Source organism: Poromitra crassiceps, assembly GCF_964638095.1.
Source record: "Poromitra crassiceps genome assembly, chromosome: 10".
Lineage (NCBI taxonomy): Eukaryota > Metazoa > Chordata > Actinopteri > Beryciformes > Melamphaidae > Poromitra > Poromitra crassiceps.
This window is the reverse complement of record NC_139631.1, coordinates 9,025,896-9,042,889: the sequence shown is the minus strand read 5'-3', so window position 1 is coordinate 9,042,889 and position 16,994 is coordinate 9,025,896. Positions and strand designations below refer to the sequence as shown.

At 49.4% G+C, this 16,994-nt stretch overlaps 1 protein-coding gene across 1 annotated transcript in view; it reads left to right on the top strand.

Annotated features, from left to right (window-relative positions):
- Nucleotides 1-772: 772 nt before the first annotated feature.
- Nucleotides 773-16,994, top strand: part of dtx1 (deltex 1, E3 ubiquitin ligase) — a gene marked incomplete at its 5' end in the record, with an annotated part of 32,319 nt that continues 16,097 nt past the window's right edge. Inside the window, 2 exons of the mRNA XM_083644887.1 lie at nucleotides 773-1,548; nucleotides 16,465-16,520. Coding sequence (XP_083501013.1) covers nucleotides 773-1,548; nucleotides 16,465-16,520 — 832 coding nt within the window. The remainder of the gene's footprint in view (nucleotides 1,549-16,464; nucleotides 16,521-16,994) is intronic.

Here is a 16,994-nt window from a genome sequence, read left to right as displayed (position 1 = left end):
TTCATAGTTCCTGAAAAGTTTGGGACATTTGGGAGATGCAATGTTTTTAGCCGACAGCGACAGTGTGCAACCTTTTTGCCTTGAGGCAGGAAGTGTATTTGGTAGTCCTGCCCTCCTCCACCTTATTGGTCACGTTACCCTCCCCAGCACCTGTCACTCATCTTAACGAGGCATCTATACCTTTAAAGGGCATCTAGCCTGAGGCTGAGGTGATGCTGAAGAGGCTGGACACAGACCATGTTGTGTACTGTAGTGCTGATTCTGATGCTTTTACAACAAGACCAAAAGCACGTCAGCCACACACTGGGAGATAGATAGATCACAGATAGATACAGACTGATAATCATATATATATATATATATATATATATATATATATATATATATATATATATATATATATATATATATATATATATATATATATATAATATATACAGTATATATATAATTGTGCACTTGATTGTGCATTACAGGGTTGAGGTTATACAAGTATTATTACATAAGGAGATGAGACAGACCAAAAATAGGGAAAAATGGCTTAGACAGCAATTTCAATCATTTGAATGTCATATCAACAAAAGTAGTGTGTGACTTTCATTTGATCTGAGTTCTGTATGTTCTGGTGATGTTCTGATGTGATGGTGATGTTCTGATGTGTGATCTGAGTTCTGTATGTTATGATGATGTTCTGTATGTTATTATGATGTTCTGTATGTTCTGGTGATGTTCTGATGTGTGACCACTCTCCCCTCCCTCCTCCCCAGGCACCATGCGGCCGGTGCAGAGGAACTTCTACGAGCCGTCGTCGGCCCCGGGCAAGGGCGTGGTGTGGGAGTGGGAGAACGACAGCGGCTCCTGGACGGCCTACGACATGGAGCTCTGCGTGACCATCCAGAACGCCTACGAGAAGCAGCACCCCTGGCTGGACCTCACCTCCCTGGGCTTCTGCTACCTGGTCGACTTCAACAGCATGGCGCAGACCAACCGGCAGAGCCAGCGCAAGCGGCGTCTGCGGCGACGCATGGACCTGGCCTACCCGCTCATCATGGGCTCCATCCCCAAGTCGCAGTCGTGGCCGGTGGGCGCCAGCTCCGGCCAGCCGTGCTCCTGCCAGCAGTGCATCCTGGTGAACAGCACGAGGGCCGCCTCCAACGCCATCCTGGCGTCGCAGCGGCGGAAGATGTACGGAGGCGCGGCGGGGAACCTGGGCGCCGCGGGCACGCCGCTGACCACGGTGCGGCAGAGCAACACGTTTGCCGGAACCTCCCTCTGGTCCCCGTCCTCCGGCGCCAACCACCACAACAACATCAGCGTGGGAGGCGGAGCCAACCACAACAACATCAGCGTGGGCGGCGGTCACGCCAAAGCGGAACAGGTGCAGTCGCCGCTGTCCGCTGCCAACTTCCCCTGTGTCCCCGTGATGCCGGCCCTGACCTCCGCCCACCACGGCCACCACGCGCTCACCATCAACGGACAGAACAACCTGAACCGCCCGGGCACCCAGCGCATCTCCATGGGCGCTGCCAGAGGCAGCATCCCACCCGGGTAAGGATGTCTGCTAAGCACAATCCTGCATTTTCCCACATTTTCTGATTTTCTGGAGTCTGCAGGAGTCTGCTGCTCCTCATCATGCTGCTGTTCATGCTGCTCCTCATCGTGCTGCTGTTCATGCTCGCCTTCAGGTGAATGTGCAGTTGAGTGGAGGCAGTGGTAAACAGGGAGGGGAGGAGGATATAAAAAGAAAAGAGACAAGCTCTCTCTCTGCTCGTCTGCTTGCTTCTGTGTCTGGTGTATATGATATTGCATTCTCTCTCCCTCTCTCTCCCTCTCTCATTCTCTCTCTCCCTCTCTCTCTCTCTCCCTCTCTCTCTCTCTCTCTCTCTCCCTCTCTCTCCTTCTCTCTCTCCCTCTCCTTCTCTCTCTCCCTCTCCCTCTCCCGCTCTTTTTCTCGGCTGATTTACGACTGCTCTTGTTAACGGTTTGATCAATGGATCTGCAGAACACGCTCTGGGTTGACTGCCGCTCAGCCTTTCCAGCTAGATTGGCCTCTTGCCTCCCTCCGGCGGGGAGGAGTCCTCCTCTGCCATGTGTGTCTGCCACACCATTCCTCCATAACGAGCCGCTCCTCCATAACGAGCCGCTCCTCCATAACGAGCCCTTCCTCCATAACGAGCCGTTCATAACGAGCCGCTCCTCCATAACGAGCCGCTCCTCCATAACGAGCTGCGGAAGGGAACTGGTGGCAATAGTGTGATCCTCCCCCGTGTTACGTCCTGCCGGGGAAGCTCCACACTGTCAGGTGAAAAGAAGCGTCTGGCAACTGCACATGTGTCGGAGAAAGCAACCGGGGCAGCAGAGGGAAAAATTGGCCGGGTACAATCGGGGAGAAAAAATGGCGGGGAAATCCGAAAAAATAAAATAAAAAAAGCATCCACGGGAAAAGGCATTATATTAAAAGATCGATACTGGGATTTATGAATCGATATCATTTCCTTTCAATGGAAATCGATGTATCTATATATTTTTTTAACCCAGCCCTATGGTCCATGTGAAGGCTCTGGTGTAGCTATGGTCATGTGAAGGCTCTGGTGTATGGTCCATGTGAAGGCTCTGGTGTAGCTATGGTCCATGTGAAGGCTCTGGTGTAGCTATGGTCCATGTGAAGGCTCTGGTGTAGCTATGGTCCATGTGAAGGCTCTGGTGTAGCTATGGTCCATGTGAAGGGCCTGGTGTACAGTAGCTATGGTACATGTGAAGGCTCTGGTGGAGCTATGGTCCATGTGAAGGCTCTGGTGTAGCTATGGTCCATGTGAAGGCTCTGGTGTAGCTATGGTCCATGTGAAGACTCTGGTGTAGCTATGGTCCATGTGAAGGCTCTGGTGTAGCTATGGTCCATGTGAAGACTCTGGTGTAGCTATGGTCCATGTGAAGGCTCTGGTGTAGCTATGGTCCATGTGAAGGCTCTGGTGTAGCTATGGTCCATGTGAAGGCTCTGGTGTAGCTATGGTCCATGTGAAGGCTCTGGTGTAGCTATGGTACATGTGAAGGCTCTGGTGTAGCTATGGTACATGTGAAGGCTCTGGTGTAGCTATGGTCCATGTGAAGGCTCTGGTGTAGTTATGGTCCATGTGAAGGCTCTGGTGTAGCTATGGTACATGTGAAGGCTCTGGTGTAGCTATGGTCCATGTGAAGGCTCTGGTGTAGCTATGGTACATGTGAAGGCTCTGGTGTAGCTATGGTCCATGTGAAGGCTCTGGTGTAGCTATGGTCCATGTGAAGGCTCTGGTGTAGCTATGGTCCATGTGAAGGCTCTGGTGTAGCTATGGTACATGTGAAGGCTCTGGTGTAGCTATGGTCCATGTGAAGGCTCTGGTGTAGCTATGGTACATGTGAAGGCTCTGGTGTAGCTATGGTCCATGTGAAGGCTCTGGTGTAGCTATGGTCCATGTGAAGGCTCTGGTGTAGCTATGGTACATGTGAAGGCTCTGGTGTAGCTATGGTCCATGTGAAGGCTCTGGTGTAGCTATGGTCCATGTGAAGGCTCTGGTGTAGCTATGGTACATGTGAAGGCTCTGGTGTAGCTATGGTCCATGTGAAGGCTCTGGTGTAGCTATGGTCCATGTGAAGGCTCTGGTGTAGCTATGGTCCATGTGAAGGCTCTGGTGTAGCTATGGTACATGTGAAGGCTCTGGTGTAGCTATGGTCCATGTGAAGGCTCTGGTGTAGCTATGGTCCATGTGAAGGCTCTGGTGTAGCTATGGTACATGTGAAGGCTCTGGTGTAGCTATGGTACATGTGAAGGCTCTGGTGTAGCTATGGTCCATGTGAAGGCTCTGATGTAGGCGTAGCTATGGTCCATGTGAAGGCTCTGGTGTAGCTATGGTACATGTGAAGGCTCTGGTGTAGCTATGGTCCATGTGAAGGCTCTGATGTAGGCGTAGCTATGGTCCATGTGAAGGCTCTGGTGTAGCTATGGTACATGTGAAGACTCTGGTGTAGCTATGGTCCATGTGAAGGCTCTGGTGTAGCTATGGTCCATGTGAAGGCTCTGATGTAGGCGTAGCTATGGTCATGTGAAGGCTCTGGTGTAGCTATGGTCCATGTGAAGGCTCTGGTGTAGCTATGGTCCATGTGAAGACTCTGGTGTAGCTATGGTACATGTGAAGGCTCTGGTGTAGCTATGGTCCATGTGAAGGCTCTGGTGTAGCTATGGTCCATGTGAAGGCTCTGGTGTAGCTATGGTCCATGTGAAGGCTCTGGTATAGCTATGGTCCATGTGAAGGCTCTGGTGTAGCTATGGTCCATGTGAAGGCTCTGGTGTAGCTACATGTGAAGGCTCTTGTGTAGCTATGGTCCATGTGAAGGCTCTGGTGTAGCTATGGTCCATGTGAAGGCTCTGGTGTAGCTACATGTGAAGGCTCTTGTGTAGCTATGGTCCATGTGAAGGCTCTGGTGTAGCTATGGTCCATGTGAAGGCTCTGGTGTAGCTACATGTGAAGGCTCTTGTGTAGCTATGGTCCATGTGAAGGCTCTGGTGTAGCTACATGTGAAGGCTCTGGTGTAGCTATGGTCCATGTGAAGGCTCTGGTGTAGCTATGGTCCATGTGAAGGCTCTTGTGTAGCTATGGTCCATGTGAAGGCTCTGGTGTAGCTATGGTCCATGTGAAGGCTCTGGTGTAGCTATGGTCCATGTGAAGAGTCTGGTGGAGCTATGGTCCATGTGAAGACTCTGGTGTAGCTATGGTCCATGTGAAGGCTCTGGTGTAGCTATGGTCCATGTGAAGACTCTAGTGGAGCTATGGTCCATGTGAAGGCTCTTGTATAGCTATGGTCCATGTGAAGACTCTGGTGTAGCTACATGTGAAGGCTCTGGTGGAGCTATGGTCCATGTGAAGGCTCTTGTGGAGCTATGGTCCATGTGAAGACTCTGGTGTAGCTACATGTGAAGGCTCTTGTGTAGCTATGGTCCATGTGAAGACTCTGGTGTAGTTATGGTCCATGTGAAGGCTCTGGTGTAGTTATGGTCCATGTGAAGGCTCTGGTGTAGTTATGGTCCATGTTAAGACTCTGGTGTAGTTATGGTCCATGTGAAGGCTCTGGTGTAGCTATGGTCCATGTGAAGACTCTGGTGTAGCTATGGTCCATGTGAAGGCTCTGGTGTAGTTATGGTCCATGTGAAGGCTCTGGTGTAGTTATGGTCCATGTGAAGACTCTGGTGTAGTTATGGTCCATGTGAAGGCTCTGGTGTAGTTATGGTCCATGTGAAGGCTCTGGTGTAGCTATGGTCCATGTGAAGACTCTGGTGTAGCTATGGTCCATGTGAAGGCTCTGGTGTAGCTATGGTCCATGTGAAGGCTCTGGTGTAGTTATGGTCCATGTGAAGGCTCTGGTGTAGTTATGGTCCATGTGAAGGCTCTGGTGTAGTTATGGTCCATGTGAAGGCTCTGGTGTAGCTATGGTCCATGTGAAGACTCTGGTGTAGCTATGGTCCATGTGAAGGCTCTGGTGTAGCTATGGTCCATGTGAAGACTCTGGTTTATCTGTGGAGCTCCACGGGGGAACAATGAATAATGGATCAAGGCAAAACGGGAGCTAGGGCCTCACGCTGTAAACCAAGCGAGGGGAAGAAGTGTGCTTCACGCTGTAAACCATACCTCAGTGCCTCTCTGCTCATCTCGTTTGATTCCATTTGGCTCCAGCTGCTCATGTGGAGAGAGAGAGACAGTTACTGTGTGTTTGAATAATACTGTCCTTCACCCAGGAACACACTGCCTGGCCTCATTCCCTTTCACTGTATGCATGTGTCTCATGGATCTGCTCGGCACAGCAGGGCATGGACCTTGTTTAAGGCAGAGGGCATTAGCAAGTGGGGACGTTACAATGTGTGTGTGCGCGCGTGTGTGCGTGTGTGCGTGTGCGTGTGTGTGTGTGTGTGTGTGTGTGTGTGCGTGTGCGTGCGTGCGTGAGAATGAATGTAGACTCGTAGTCAGCCAATCATGTGGCAGCATGGAAATCCATAAGCTCATGCAGATACAGGTCAGCAGCTTCAGTTCATTAGGGCTGCACAATTAATTGAAATTTAATTGACATCACATTAATATGGCCGACTGCTTTCAAATCACAGGAGGTATAAATGTGTTAAAGGTGAAATGTACTGTGTAAAAATGATTTGAAATTAAATGTGCCCACACATCATATTCCACAGACTTAAAGGTGTTGTAAGTGGTATTAAAATAAAATAATTAAAATAAAATAAAATAAATAAAGTGTTAAATAGCTCTACTTTCTGAAAGCCATCAGGGTGGTTGGTCAGTAACATGGGTCCGCCGCTCTGCAGTATACAGAGGAGAAATCAGGAGAATCAGGAGAGAGGCTTCCATCCCACTTTTATCCAATCAGGAGAGAGGATTCCACAAATGTATTTTCTGTTCACTGCAGAGCGGAGGGCCTGGGAGACCCACGCTACTGGCCAAACACTCTATATCAGTGATGGCTGTTGGAATGTAGAGCTATTTAACACACACAAATATCACTTACAGCACCTTTAAGAAAATATCTTTGTTTGGTACAGATCCCCACAAAAATCATACCATAATAATATATATATATATATATATTTAAGCAATATAGCATGAGAGCCAGTGTGTTGTGCCAAATATATCCCCCTGATCAGCTGTTATCCCACGAGCCCGGTTATTGAACTCGGTTACTGGAATTATACAATGGCTGTGAACCAATCAGATTGCTTGATTTGAGAGAGCCGTATATCAAATATGAAAATGAGAATAATGATTTAAAAAAAAATCTTTCCCTCTTATATCATAAATCATACTGTATCGCAATTGCATCGGTCCATTTATTTATTTTTTCAAAATCCTGCAGCCCTAGTTCACACCAAACATCATGTTGACGGGGGGTGATCTCAGTTCACACCAAACATCATGTTGACGGGGGGGTGATCTCAGTTCACACCAAACATCATGTTGACGGGGGGGTGATCTCAGTTCACACCAAACATCATGTTGACGGGGGGTTGATCTCAGTGACTTTGACCACTGGCTTTGAGTATTTGTGAAAGTGCGGAACTCTTTTCTCACACAGCAGTCTCACAGTTGAGACAGGTCAGAGGGAAATGGGCAGAGCGGTTGCTGCTGACAGAAAGGCTTCAGTAACTCAGATAACCTCTTTACAGCTGTGGAGAGCAGAGCAGCAGAGCATCCTCCTCCTCCAAACTGGAGGAGGAGGATGATGGCACTTTGATAGACAGTTAACCATCAGCTGCTAGCTGCTACCTACACAGTGTTAGCAAGGTGCTCGAGAGAGAGAGAGAGAGAGAGAGAGAGAGAGAGAGAGAGAGAGAGAGAGAGAGAGAGAGAGAGAGAGAGAGAGAGAGAGAGAGAGAGAGAGAGAGAGAGAGAGAGAGGGGGTGAGGTGGAGTATATCAATTCCCAGGCGAGTGGCTCAACATACAGGATGAGTGTGGTTAACACACACACACACACACACACACACACACACACACAGCGGGACACGAGAGCTAACAGACACACAGTGAAACGTGAAGTCCCTCCCTCGCACATTGTGTGCAGTGTGTGATATGAGAGGAGCCCACACAGAACAGGCTGTCACACATGTTTCACACGCCCTAATAGAGCATTAGCTATAATAAGGTATTTGGCAGACTGCAGCTTGTTTTTTTTTAAATATCTTCTTCCCAATTATCCCATTCCCATTCCCCACCAGTGCCAATCCAATTTATTTATCCTGGTTGCTGCTCCACCCTCTGCCGATCTGGGGAGAGCCGAAACTGGCTCCATGCTTCCTCCGAGACATGGGCAGTTAGCCAGCCGCTTCTTTTCACCTGACAGGCTGCAGCTTGTTTACATGCGTTTTAACTGCTTTACATACCCAGTAAGCAACAGTCCTCATGTCAACATCTGGGTTAGATGTAGACCCGTTTCAGTCTGGCTATGTGACTGCAAACCACTTGTAGCCAAAATGATCTTGAAATTGGTTCGCTGTGATTTTTGCTTGCTGGTCTGATTACGCCATCATGTCAGCAAAGTCAAGAGGGATTAAGTACGGGTTAATGCACGCCGAGGTGTCCATTATCAGAAATTAATGGACGACACGGAGGTTGCCTCCGCGATGTCTTGTTCAAGTCTTGAAATATTCAACATCTGCATTTAGACCATATTTCATAACATATTATATTATTAGTAATATCCTGGTGAAATCTGGTCTAAAATGTGAAATGTTCAATTCTATGGTAGACTGCTCTACTAAACTTTCACTGACAGCCCACATTTTGTCAGCTTTTGGGCCTAGACATCAGGTCTAGGTACAGTATTCACCTTATTCACCACGCCCACTTTTTCTCTCTTCCGCGTTCAACGCAAACGTATTTGTTCTTCCGGTTCAGTGCTAGTTGCGAAGGCCACTAGTGGCTAATAGCCACTAGTTAGTTATGTTATATGGCAGTAAAATGCCACTGAATGACCAAATTGATATAACCGTTAACCATTTCGAGTAACACTGATTCCATACGGATCACCAGCGTTAGTTTGTTGTTTATAACGTGGCTATGTTCATAACGTTTCTATCTCGGATGCGTTATTTCGAATCGCACATAGGTTACGCAACCTAACATAGGTGCGCAACCTAACGTCCACTCCACTCGTCATCTTAAGAGCACAATATCCCTGGAATGCAAGTTTAACTAAACGGTTACATGTCCTCTGCATTCTACATAAAATTAAGATATTACAGGTTGTTTTATTTTGTATGTTACATACGTATTGGCCAAGATATGTTACTTTATGGGGGAGTAATTCTGGCAGTTTAGATGCGTAGTGTGCGCAGCCATCTTGCCTGCGGAGTTTTTGGCAAGTCAAAACGGAAATACTATTACAAAATGACGTAATGCGGAAGCGTCCATGTGTGGGCAAAGAATAAGGTGAATAGACTGCTCATACATGTCTATTAAACACAACATAGCTTGCTGTGTACAGACTAGCCCTAGTCTGTTAAAGCATCCTGATCACATGAGCTCACATTCCATTTGGTTCGGCCAATCACAGAATGTTGGATTTAACCAGGCTACACAGCCCTCAGTCTGTCATGTGATTTAACCAGGCTACACAGCCCTCAGTCTGTCATGTGATTTAACCAGGCTACACAGCCCTCAGTCTGTCATGTGATTTAACCAGGCTACACAGCCCTCAGTCTGTCATGTGATTTAACCAGGCTACACAGCCCTCAGTCTGTCATGTGATTTAACCAGGCTACACAGCCCTCAGTCTGTCATGTGATTTAACCAGGCTACACAGCCCTCTGTCTGTCATGTGATTTAACCAGGCTACACAGCCCTCAGTCTGTCATGTGATTTAACCAGGCTACACAGCCCTCAGTCTGTCATGTGATTTAACCAGGCTACACAGCCCTCTGTCTGTCATGTGATTTAACCAGGCTACACAGCCCTCTGTCTGTCATGTGATTTAACCAGGCTACACAGCCCTCTGTCTGTCATGTGATTTAACCAGGCTACACAGCCCTCAGTCTGTCATGTGATTTAACCAGGCTACACAGCCCTCTTGTCTGTCATGTGATTTAACCAGGCTACACAGCCCTCAGTCTGTCATGTGATTTAACCAGGCTACACAGCCCTCAGTCTGTCATGTGATTTAACCAGGCTACACAGCCCTCTGTCTGTCATGTGATTTAACCAGGCTACACAGCCCTCTGTCTGTCATGTGATTTAACCAGGCTACACAACCCTCAGTCTGTCATGTGATTTAACCAGGCTACACAGCCCTCTGTCTGTCTGTCATGTGATTAAACCAGGCTACACAGCCCTCTGTCTGTCATGTGATTTAACCAGGCTACACAGCCCTCTGTCTGTCATGTGATTTAACCAGGCTACACAGCCCTCAGTCTGTCATGTGATTTAACCAGGCTACACAGCCCTCAGTCTGTCATGTGATTTAACCAGGCTACAAAGCCCTCAGTCTGTCATGTGATTTAACCAGGCTACACAGCCCTCTGTCTGTCATGTGATTTAAGCAGGCTACACAGCCCTCTGTCTGTCATGTGATTTAACCAGGCTACACAGCCCTCTGTCTGTCATGTGATTTAACCAGGCTACACAGCCCTCAGTCTGTCATGTGATTTAACCAGGCTACACAGCCCTCAGTCTGTCATGTGATTTAACCAGGCTACACAACCCTCAGTCTGTCATGTGATTTAACCAGGCTACACAGCCCTCAGTCTGTCATGTGATTTAACCAGGCTACACAGCCCTCTGTCTGTCATGTGATTTAACCAGGCTACACAACCCTCAGTCTGTCATGTGATTTAACCAGGCTACACAACCCTCAGTCTGTCATGTGATTTAACCAGGCTACACAGCCCTCAGTCTGTCATGTGATTTAACCAGGCTACACAGCCCTCAGTCTGTCATGTGATTTAACCAGGCTACACAGCCCTCTGTCTGTCATGTGATTTAACCAGGCTACACAGCCCTCAGTCTGTCATGTGATTTAACCAGGCTACACAGCCCTCTGTCTGTCATGTGATTTAACCAGGCTACACAGCCCTCTGTCTGTCATGTGATTTAACCAGGCTACACAGCCCTCAGTCAGTCTGTCATGTGATTTAACCAGGCTACACAGCCCTCTGTCTGTCATGTGATTTAACCAGGCTACACAACCCTCTGTCTGTCATGTGACTGTCTGTCATGTGATTGATTTGAGCTTGGCATAGGCGAACACACTGCAGTACAGTACGTGGGCTTTTATCACCCATGTATCATCGACGATGACAGCTGCAGTTCAAATATTGATCTTTTTATACTGGTTGTGGGCTGGGGGAGGGAGGCGGGGTTAGGTGGGGGAGGGAGGCGGGGTTAGCTGCCTCTGCTCAGGGCTCAGACACAGTGTAGTAGCGTGGCGAAATATCAGAAGTGGCACCATCTGCTGGTTGATGTCAACACGTCACTTTATCTTATTACACCGCCCCACTACCTGCCTTTACTCTGCATTCGAACTGCCATAAAGCGAGGAGGCGTGGCTATGGCCATGTTCACATTACAGGCAAATCCGATTTGCTGCTAAAGTCATGATATTGATTGGTTTCCCAAATCTGATTTGGGAGTGTGTCCGCACTGCCACAAATCTGATTTGGCCAAATGTTCAAGTCGGATCTGTGTGTCCAGATACAATGAGCCAATGAGCCAACATACAATGTTTCTGGCAGCATGTCTGCTCTCTGCTCTTCAAGTCCCCGCCCCCCCCTGCAAAAGACACTCTCAAATCTGATTTGGGTGATCAGCGCGTCCACACTGAAGTCACATCAGTCGAAAGCAGATTGGAAACTACCTCCATAATGTGGTTTGGGACAAGTGACACAAATCAGACTTGGAGCGTCCAGACTCATAAAACCAATCTGGATAGAATCATTAATAGGTCATTAAAGTTCACAAATCACATTTGGCCTCCTAGTCTGAACATTATGAGCCTTAGGAACCAGGTCATGATCAGGTCAGATGTGCTGCTTTGAACTGTTCTGCTCAACTGATAACGCTGACTGTGTGTCTTATCTTAACTGTGTGTCTTATCTTAACTGTGTGTCTTATCTTAACTGTGTGTCTTATCTTAACTGTGTGTCTGATCTTAACTGTGTGACATGACATGACGGGCAAACAGACACATTCAGCAGTTGAGCACAGACGTGTGATAAAACAAGCATTTGGCTATTTTTTTTAGCTCCTTCTTTGCCACTTCCTCTTGTGGCACTTCCTCCGTGCACTTCCGTATCTAACGGACGCTGCTGCAGACAGACAGTGTTACTTTCTGTTAGTTTCTGTTACTTTCTGTCTTTGAGTTTCTGTGCGTTACTACTAGACATGGAGACAGACGAGGACGATGCGCGGTAAGTGAGGAAATTAATTGGCCATGTTTTGCGTGCTCCAGTCTCCTTGTGTTAAGGCTGAGTTTGTGTGCCGTGGGCCTGTGCTCTGCAGCTTAATAGAGACATTCATTAATTAATCAGTCATGAGAGTTCATCTGGACCAAACTGATGCATTTTGGGGATGCCTGGTGGCATGATTATATTTTGGGGGGATTTTCAGGTGTGTTGTCAGGTGTGTGTCCCCTGTTCTAACCCCCGCCCTCAGCGTAGCCTGGAGGTCGGGTCTGTCTCTGCCTCTCGCTCCCCACATCGATATGCAACGAAGCACTTGTGGAGTTCTCTGCCTCCTCACTGTCTTTATGGCGCATGATAAACAGATGAGGAGATATTAGTACTGCGTCAGCACTTTTCTATCTAGGCCTAATGTGCTTTCTCTATTTGGGGAATCACATTGCTCTGGATCTGATTAAGTCCTGGAGGCAGGCTGGAGAGGAGAGGAGAGGAGCCTCCCTCCGGGCTGGAAGGATGATGTACTGAGAAGAAGATAGGAGAGGGACAGTGGGGTGGAGGTAGTAGCACTCACTCAACCCTCAGGCCATTTGGTTCAGGTACAGTATGTAGGGCTGAACGTATCTCTCTCTTAATTGCATGAATTTAGGTCGGACATGAAACGAGCTGAATGATACCACTACGGGCTGTTCACCGTCATCAGAAATGTGTTTTCTACTTTGGGGAATTTGGTGGGGTGTGTTTAAAGCTACGCCCGGATATTCCTCAGGCTCATTTCAGGTTTGGACACAGGGAGATGTCCCCTAGGAGGACGAGGAGGAGGAGGGGGGGAGGAGATGTCCCCCTGAGAGGAGGGAGATGTCCCCTAGGAGGACGAGGAGGAGGGGGGGGGGAGGAGATGTCCCCTGAGAGGAGGGAGATGTCCCCTAGGAGGAGGAAGAGGGGGAGGAGGAGGGGGTGGGGGGGAGATGTCCCCTGAGAGGAGGGAGATGTCCCCTAGGAGGAGGAGGGGGGAGAGGAGATGTCCCCTGAGAGGAGGGAGATGTCCCCTAGGAGGAGGAGGGGGGGGGAGGGGGGGATGTCCCCTGAGAGGAGGGAGATGTCCCCTATGAGGAGGAGGGGGGGGGGGAGATGTCCCCTATGAGGAGGAGGAGGGGAGGAGAGTAGATGTCCCCTGAGAGGAGGGAGATGTCCCCTGAGAGGAAGATTAGGAGAGGAGATGTCCCCTGAGAGGAGGGAGATGTCTCCTAGGAGGTGTAGAGGAGATGGTCAGAGGAGACCGAACAAGTGAACACAGGCCAGGAGGAAGAGAATAATGACAGTTGGCAGTGGGGGTGGTGGGGAAGGCTCCGATACAGCAGCATAGTATTGCGATATTTTGTGTGGCAATGTATCATATTGCACAAATGTGCCGCAGACATGCCGTTGTAACAGACAGGCTGTTGTAACAGACAGGCAGTTGTAACAGACAGGCTGTTGTAACAGACAGGCAGTTGTAACAGACATGCCGTTGTAACAGACAGGCTGTTGTAACAGACAGGCAGTTGTAACAGACAGGCTGTTGTAACAGACATGCCGTTGTAACAGACAGGCTGTTGTAACAGACATGCCATTGTAACAGACAGGCCGTTGTAACAGACATGCCCTTGTAACAGACAGGCTGTTGTAACAGACAGGCTGTTGTAACAGACAGGCTGTTGTAACAGACAGGCTGTTGTAACAGACAGGTTGTTGTAACAGACAGGCTGTTGTAACAAACAGGCTAAAGACAGGCTGTTGTAACAGGCAGGCTGTTGTAACAAACAGGCTAAAGACAGGCTGTTGTAACAGACAGGCTGTTGTAACAAACAGGCTAAAGACAGGCTGTTGTAACAGACAGGTTGTTGTAACAGGCAGGCTAAAGACCTGCGGTTGTTTACACAGATGATACAGTTGAATCTCCCGTCAGATGGCGCTGGCTGGCCCACGTAGCCTGACTGTACTGTCATGTTCAGCATCATCAGATACTCTGCATAGATTTGTTAGCAGAGCACTGACAGTGAAGTCATGGCTGTGGGTTTGGATGTGCTGCTCAATGATTCTGATTCTGTTTGGTTGATTCTGTTTGATTGATTGTGCATGAGAGAGGGGTGAGGGAGGGGGAGAGAGAGGAAGGGAGAGAGGGGCCAGGGAGGGGGAGAGAGAGGAAGGGAGAGAGGGGCGAGGGAGGGGGAGAGAGAGGAAGGGAGAGAGGGGCGAGGGAGGGGGAGAGAGAGGAAGGAGAGAGGGGCGAGGGAGGGGGAGAGAGAGGAAGGAGAGAGGGGCGAGGGAGGGGGAGAGAGAGGAAGGAGAGAGGGGCGAGAGAGGGGGAGAGAGAGGGAGAGAGACAGGGGCGAGGGAGGGGGAGAGAGAGGAAGGGAGAGAGGGGCGAGGGAGGGGGAGAGAGAGGAAGGAGAGAGGGGCGAGGGAGGGGGAGAGAGGAAGAGAGAGAGAGGGGCGAGGGAGGGGGAGAGAGAGGGAGAGAGAGAGTGCATACAGTTAAAGCAGTTTTTTCATGCAAGGCTTCCATTGTCAGTAGATATCTGGTGTGAGGAGATCTCTGGTGTGAGGAGATCTCTGGTGTGAGGAGATAGTTTGCAGTGCCTCTTTAAAGCACTTTATCTTGTTTATTTGAGTCCCTGCTTTTTTATTCTAGGCACTGATGATTTGACTTGACCTTTAGGGGTGTTTTTAGCTGAGTATCTTTTCATAATTTTTTTTTTTTTTTTTTGGTCAATTTGACTATGTATGTACGGGTTCTATCACGGCCTGAGTGTCTTGTCTTGCCTGTGTCCTTCCTGTCTGTGTTTTTTTATCTTGTTGAGATGAGCTGCTGCTACACCACAATGAATTCATGTGTGTCCTTGTGATGCATTTGGCAATAAAATGTTTCTGAGTCTGAATCTGAGAAAAATTTTCAATTGCCAAAAACCTTTGTTATTATTGTTCTCTGTGTGATTTGAATAGATTTCTGTGAGATTCAATTTCCACTTTGTGTTTTCTTTTGTCTTGTCATATAACAAATACCTTCATGTGACATCATTGCATCATATATCACATATTATTATGATCCATGTTGTTCTGGGGAACAAAGTATATCACTTACAGGGTTGAGGTTATACAGTATATAAGCATTAGTTCGAGGCTGGCTCCTCCCGGCAGTGTACCGAAGTGACCTTGAGCAAGACACTGAACCCCTAACTGCTCCCGACGAGCAGTTAGCGCCCTGCATGGCTGCAGACGCCGTCGGTGTGTGAATGGGTGAATGTGAGGTATTCATGTAAAAGCGCTTTGGGTAGTCGGGAGACTATATAAAATGCGCTCTATAAATACAGTCCATTTACCAATTACCATTAGTACAGAAAGAGACAAGACGGACCAAAATGGCCGAGGCCCCAGGTTTCATATTGATGATGCAATGCATGCTGGGTATGGTGGTGTTGTTGTTGTTGCTGAGACCTCTGGTAGATTTGGGATAAATAAACCCCTAAGCAGGCTATAAATAGCAATAAAGGTCAAAGCAGTCCTACTCCTAATTAATGTGACTAGGCATCTCGCGCACTACATGCGCTCGGCCCTGCAGCTGACCGAGCTGGCCCTGCAGCTGACCCTGCAGCTGACCGAGCTGGCCCTGCAGCTGGCCCTGCAGCTGACCCTGCAGCTGACCCTGCAGCTGACCGAGCTGGCCCTGCAGCTGACCCTGCAGCTGACCGAGCTGGCCCTGCAGCTGGCCCTGCAGCTGACCCTGCAGCTGACCCTGCAGCTGACCGAGCTGGCCCTGCAGCTGGCCCTGCAGCTGACCCTGCAGCTGACCCTGCAGCTGACCGAGCTGGCCCTGCAGCTGACCCTGCAGCTGACCGAGCTGGCCCTGCAGCTGGCCATGCAGCTGACTGAGCTGCAGCTGACCCTGCAGCTGACCGAGCTGGCCCTGCAGCTGACCCTGCAGCTGACCGAGCTGGCCCTGCAGCTGACCCTGCAGCTGACCGAGCTGGCCCTGCAGCTGACCCTGCAGCTGGCCCTGCAGCAGACCGAGCTGGCCCTGCAGCTGGCCATGCAGCTGGCCCTGCAGCTGACCCTGCAGCTGGCCCTGCAGCTGACCGAGCTGGCCCTGCAGCTGGCCCTGCAGCTGACCGAGCTGGCCCTGAAATCCCCCGTGAGAGGCTGCTTTGATCAGAGCAGCCATGTGTTCCTGTGCCAGCTGGCCAGGCAGCCCTCAGTAAGCTGAGCTGCTGGCTGGGCTCCATGTGTCTTGTCACATCTCTCCCAGTACAGGGCCTGGTGGGACACAGCCAGGCACTTGGACCAGCTGACCACAGATACGTGTGTGTCAGGTAGACGTGTGTCAGCTGATCGGCTCATTGTAGGGATGTCGCAATACTAGAATTTCTAACTTCGATACCGAAACCCAGAAACACATCGATACTTGATTTTGAAAAGTTCCTGTTTATGAATCACTTATAACTTCTGTATAGTTTTGTTCTATCCAAAGCATCAAAAGACCAGAGTGTCTTCTCTGTCTCCCCTCAGGGTTCCAGCCCTTCCTGTGAAGAACCTGACTGGATCATTGCACCCAGCGCTCGCAGGTTAGACACCACCCGCAGGTTAGACACCACCCGCAGGTTAGACACCACCTGCAGGTTAGACACCACCTGCAGGTTAGACACCACCTGCAGGTTAGACACCACCCGCAGGTTAGACACCACCCGCAGGTTAGACACCACCTGCAGGTTAGACACCACCTGCAGGTTAGACACCACCTGCAGGTTAGACTCCACCCACAGGTTAGACACCACCCGCAGGTTAGACACCACCCGCAGGTTAGACACCACCCGCAGGTTAGACACCACCCGCAGGTTAGACACCACCTGCAGGTTAGACACCACCTGCAGGTTAGACACCACCTGCAGGTTAGACTCCACCCACAGGTTAGACACCACCCGCAGGTTAGACACCACCCGCAGGTTAGACACCACCCGCAGGTTAGACACCACCCGCAGGTTAGACACCACCTGCAGGTTAGACACCACCTGCAGGTTAGACACTACCCGCAGGTTAGA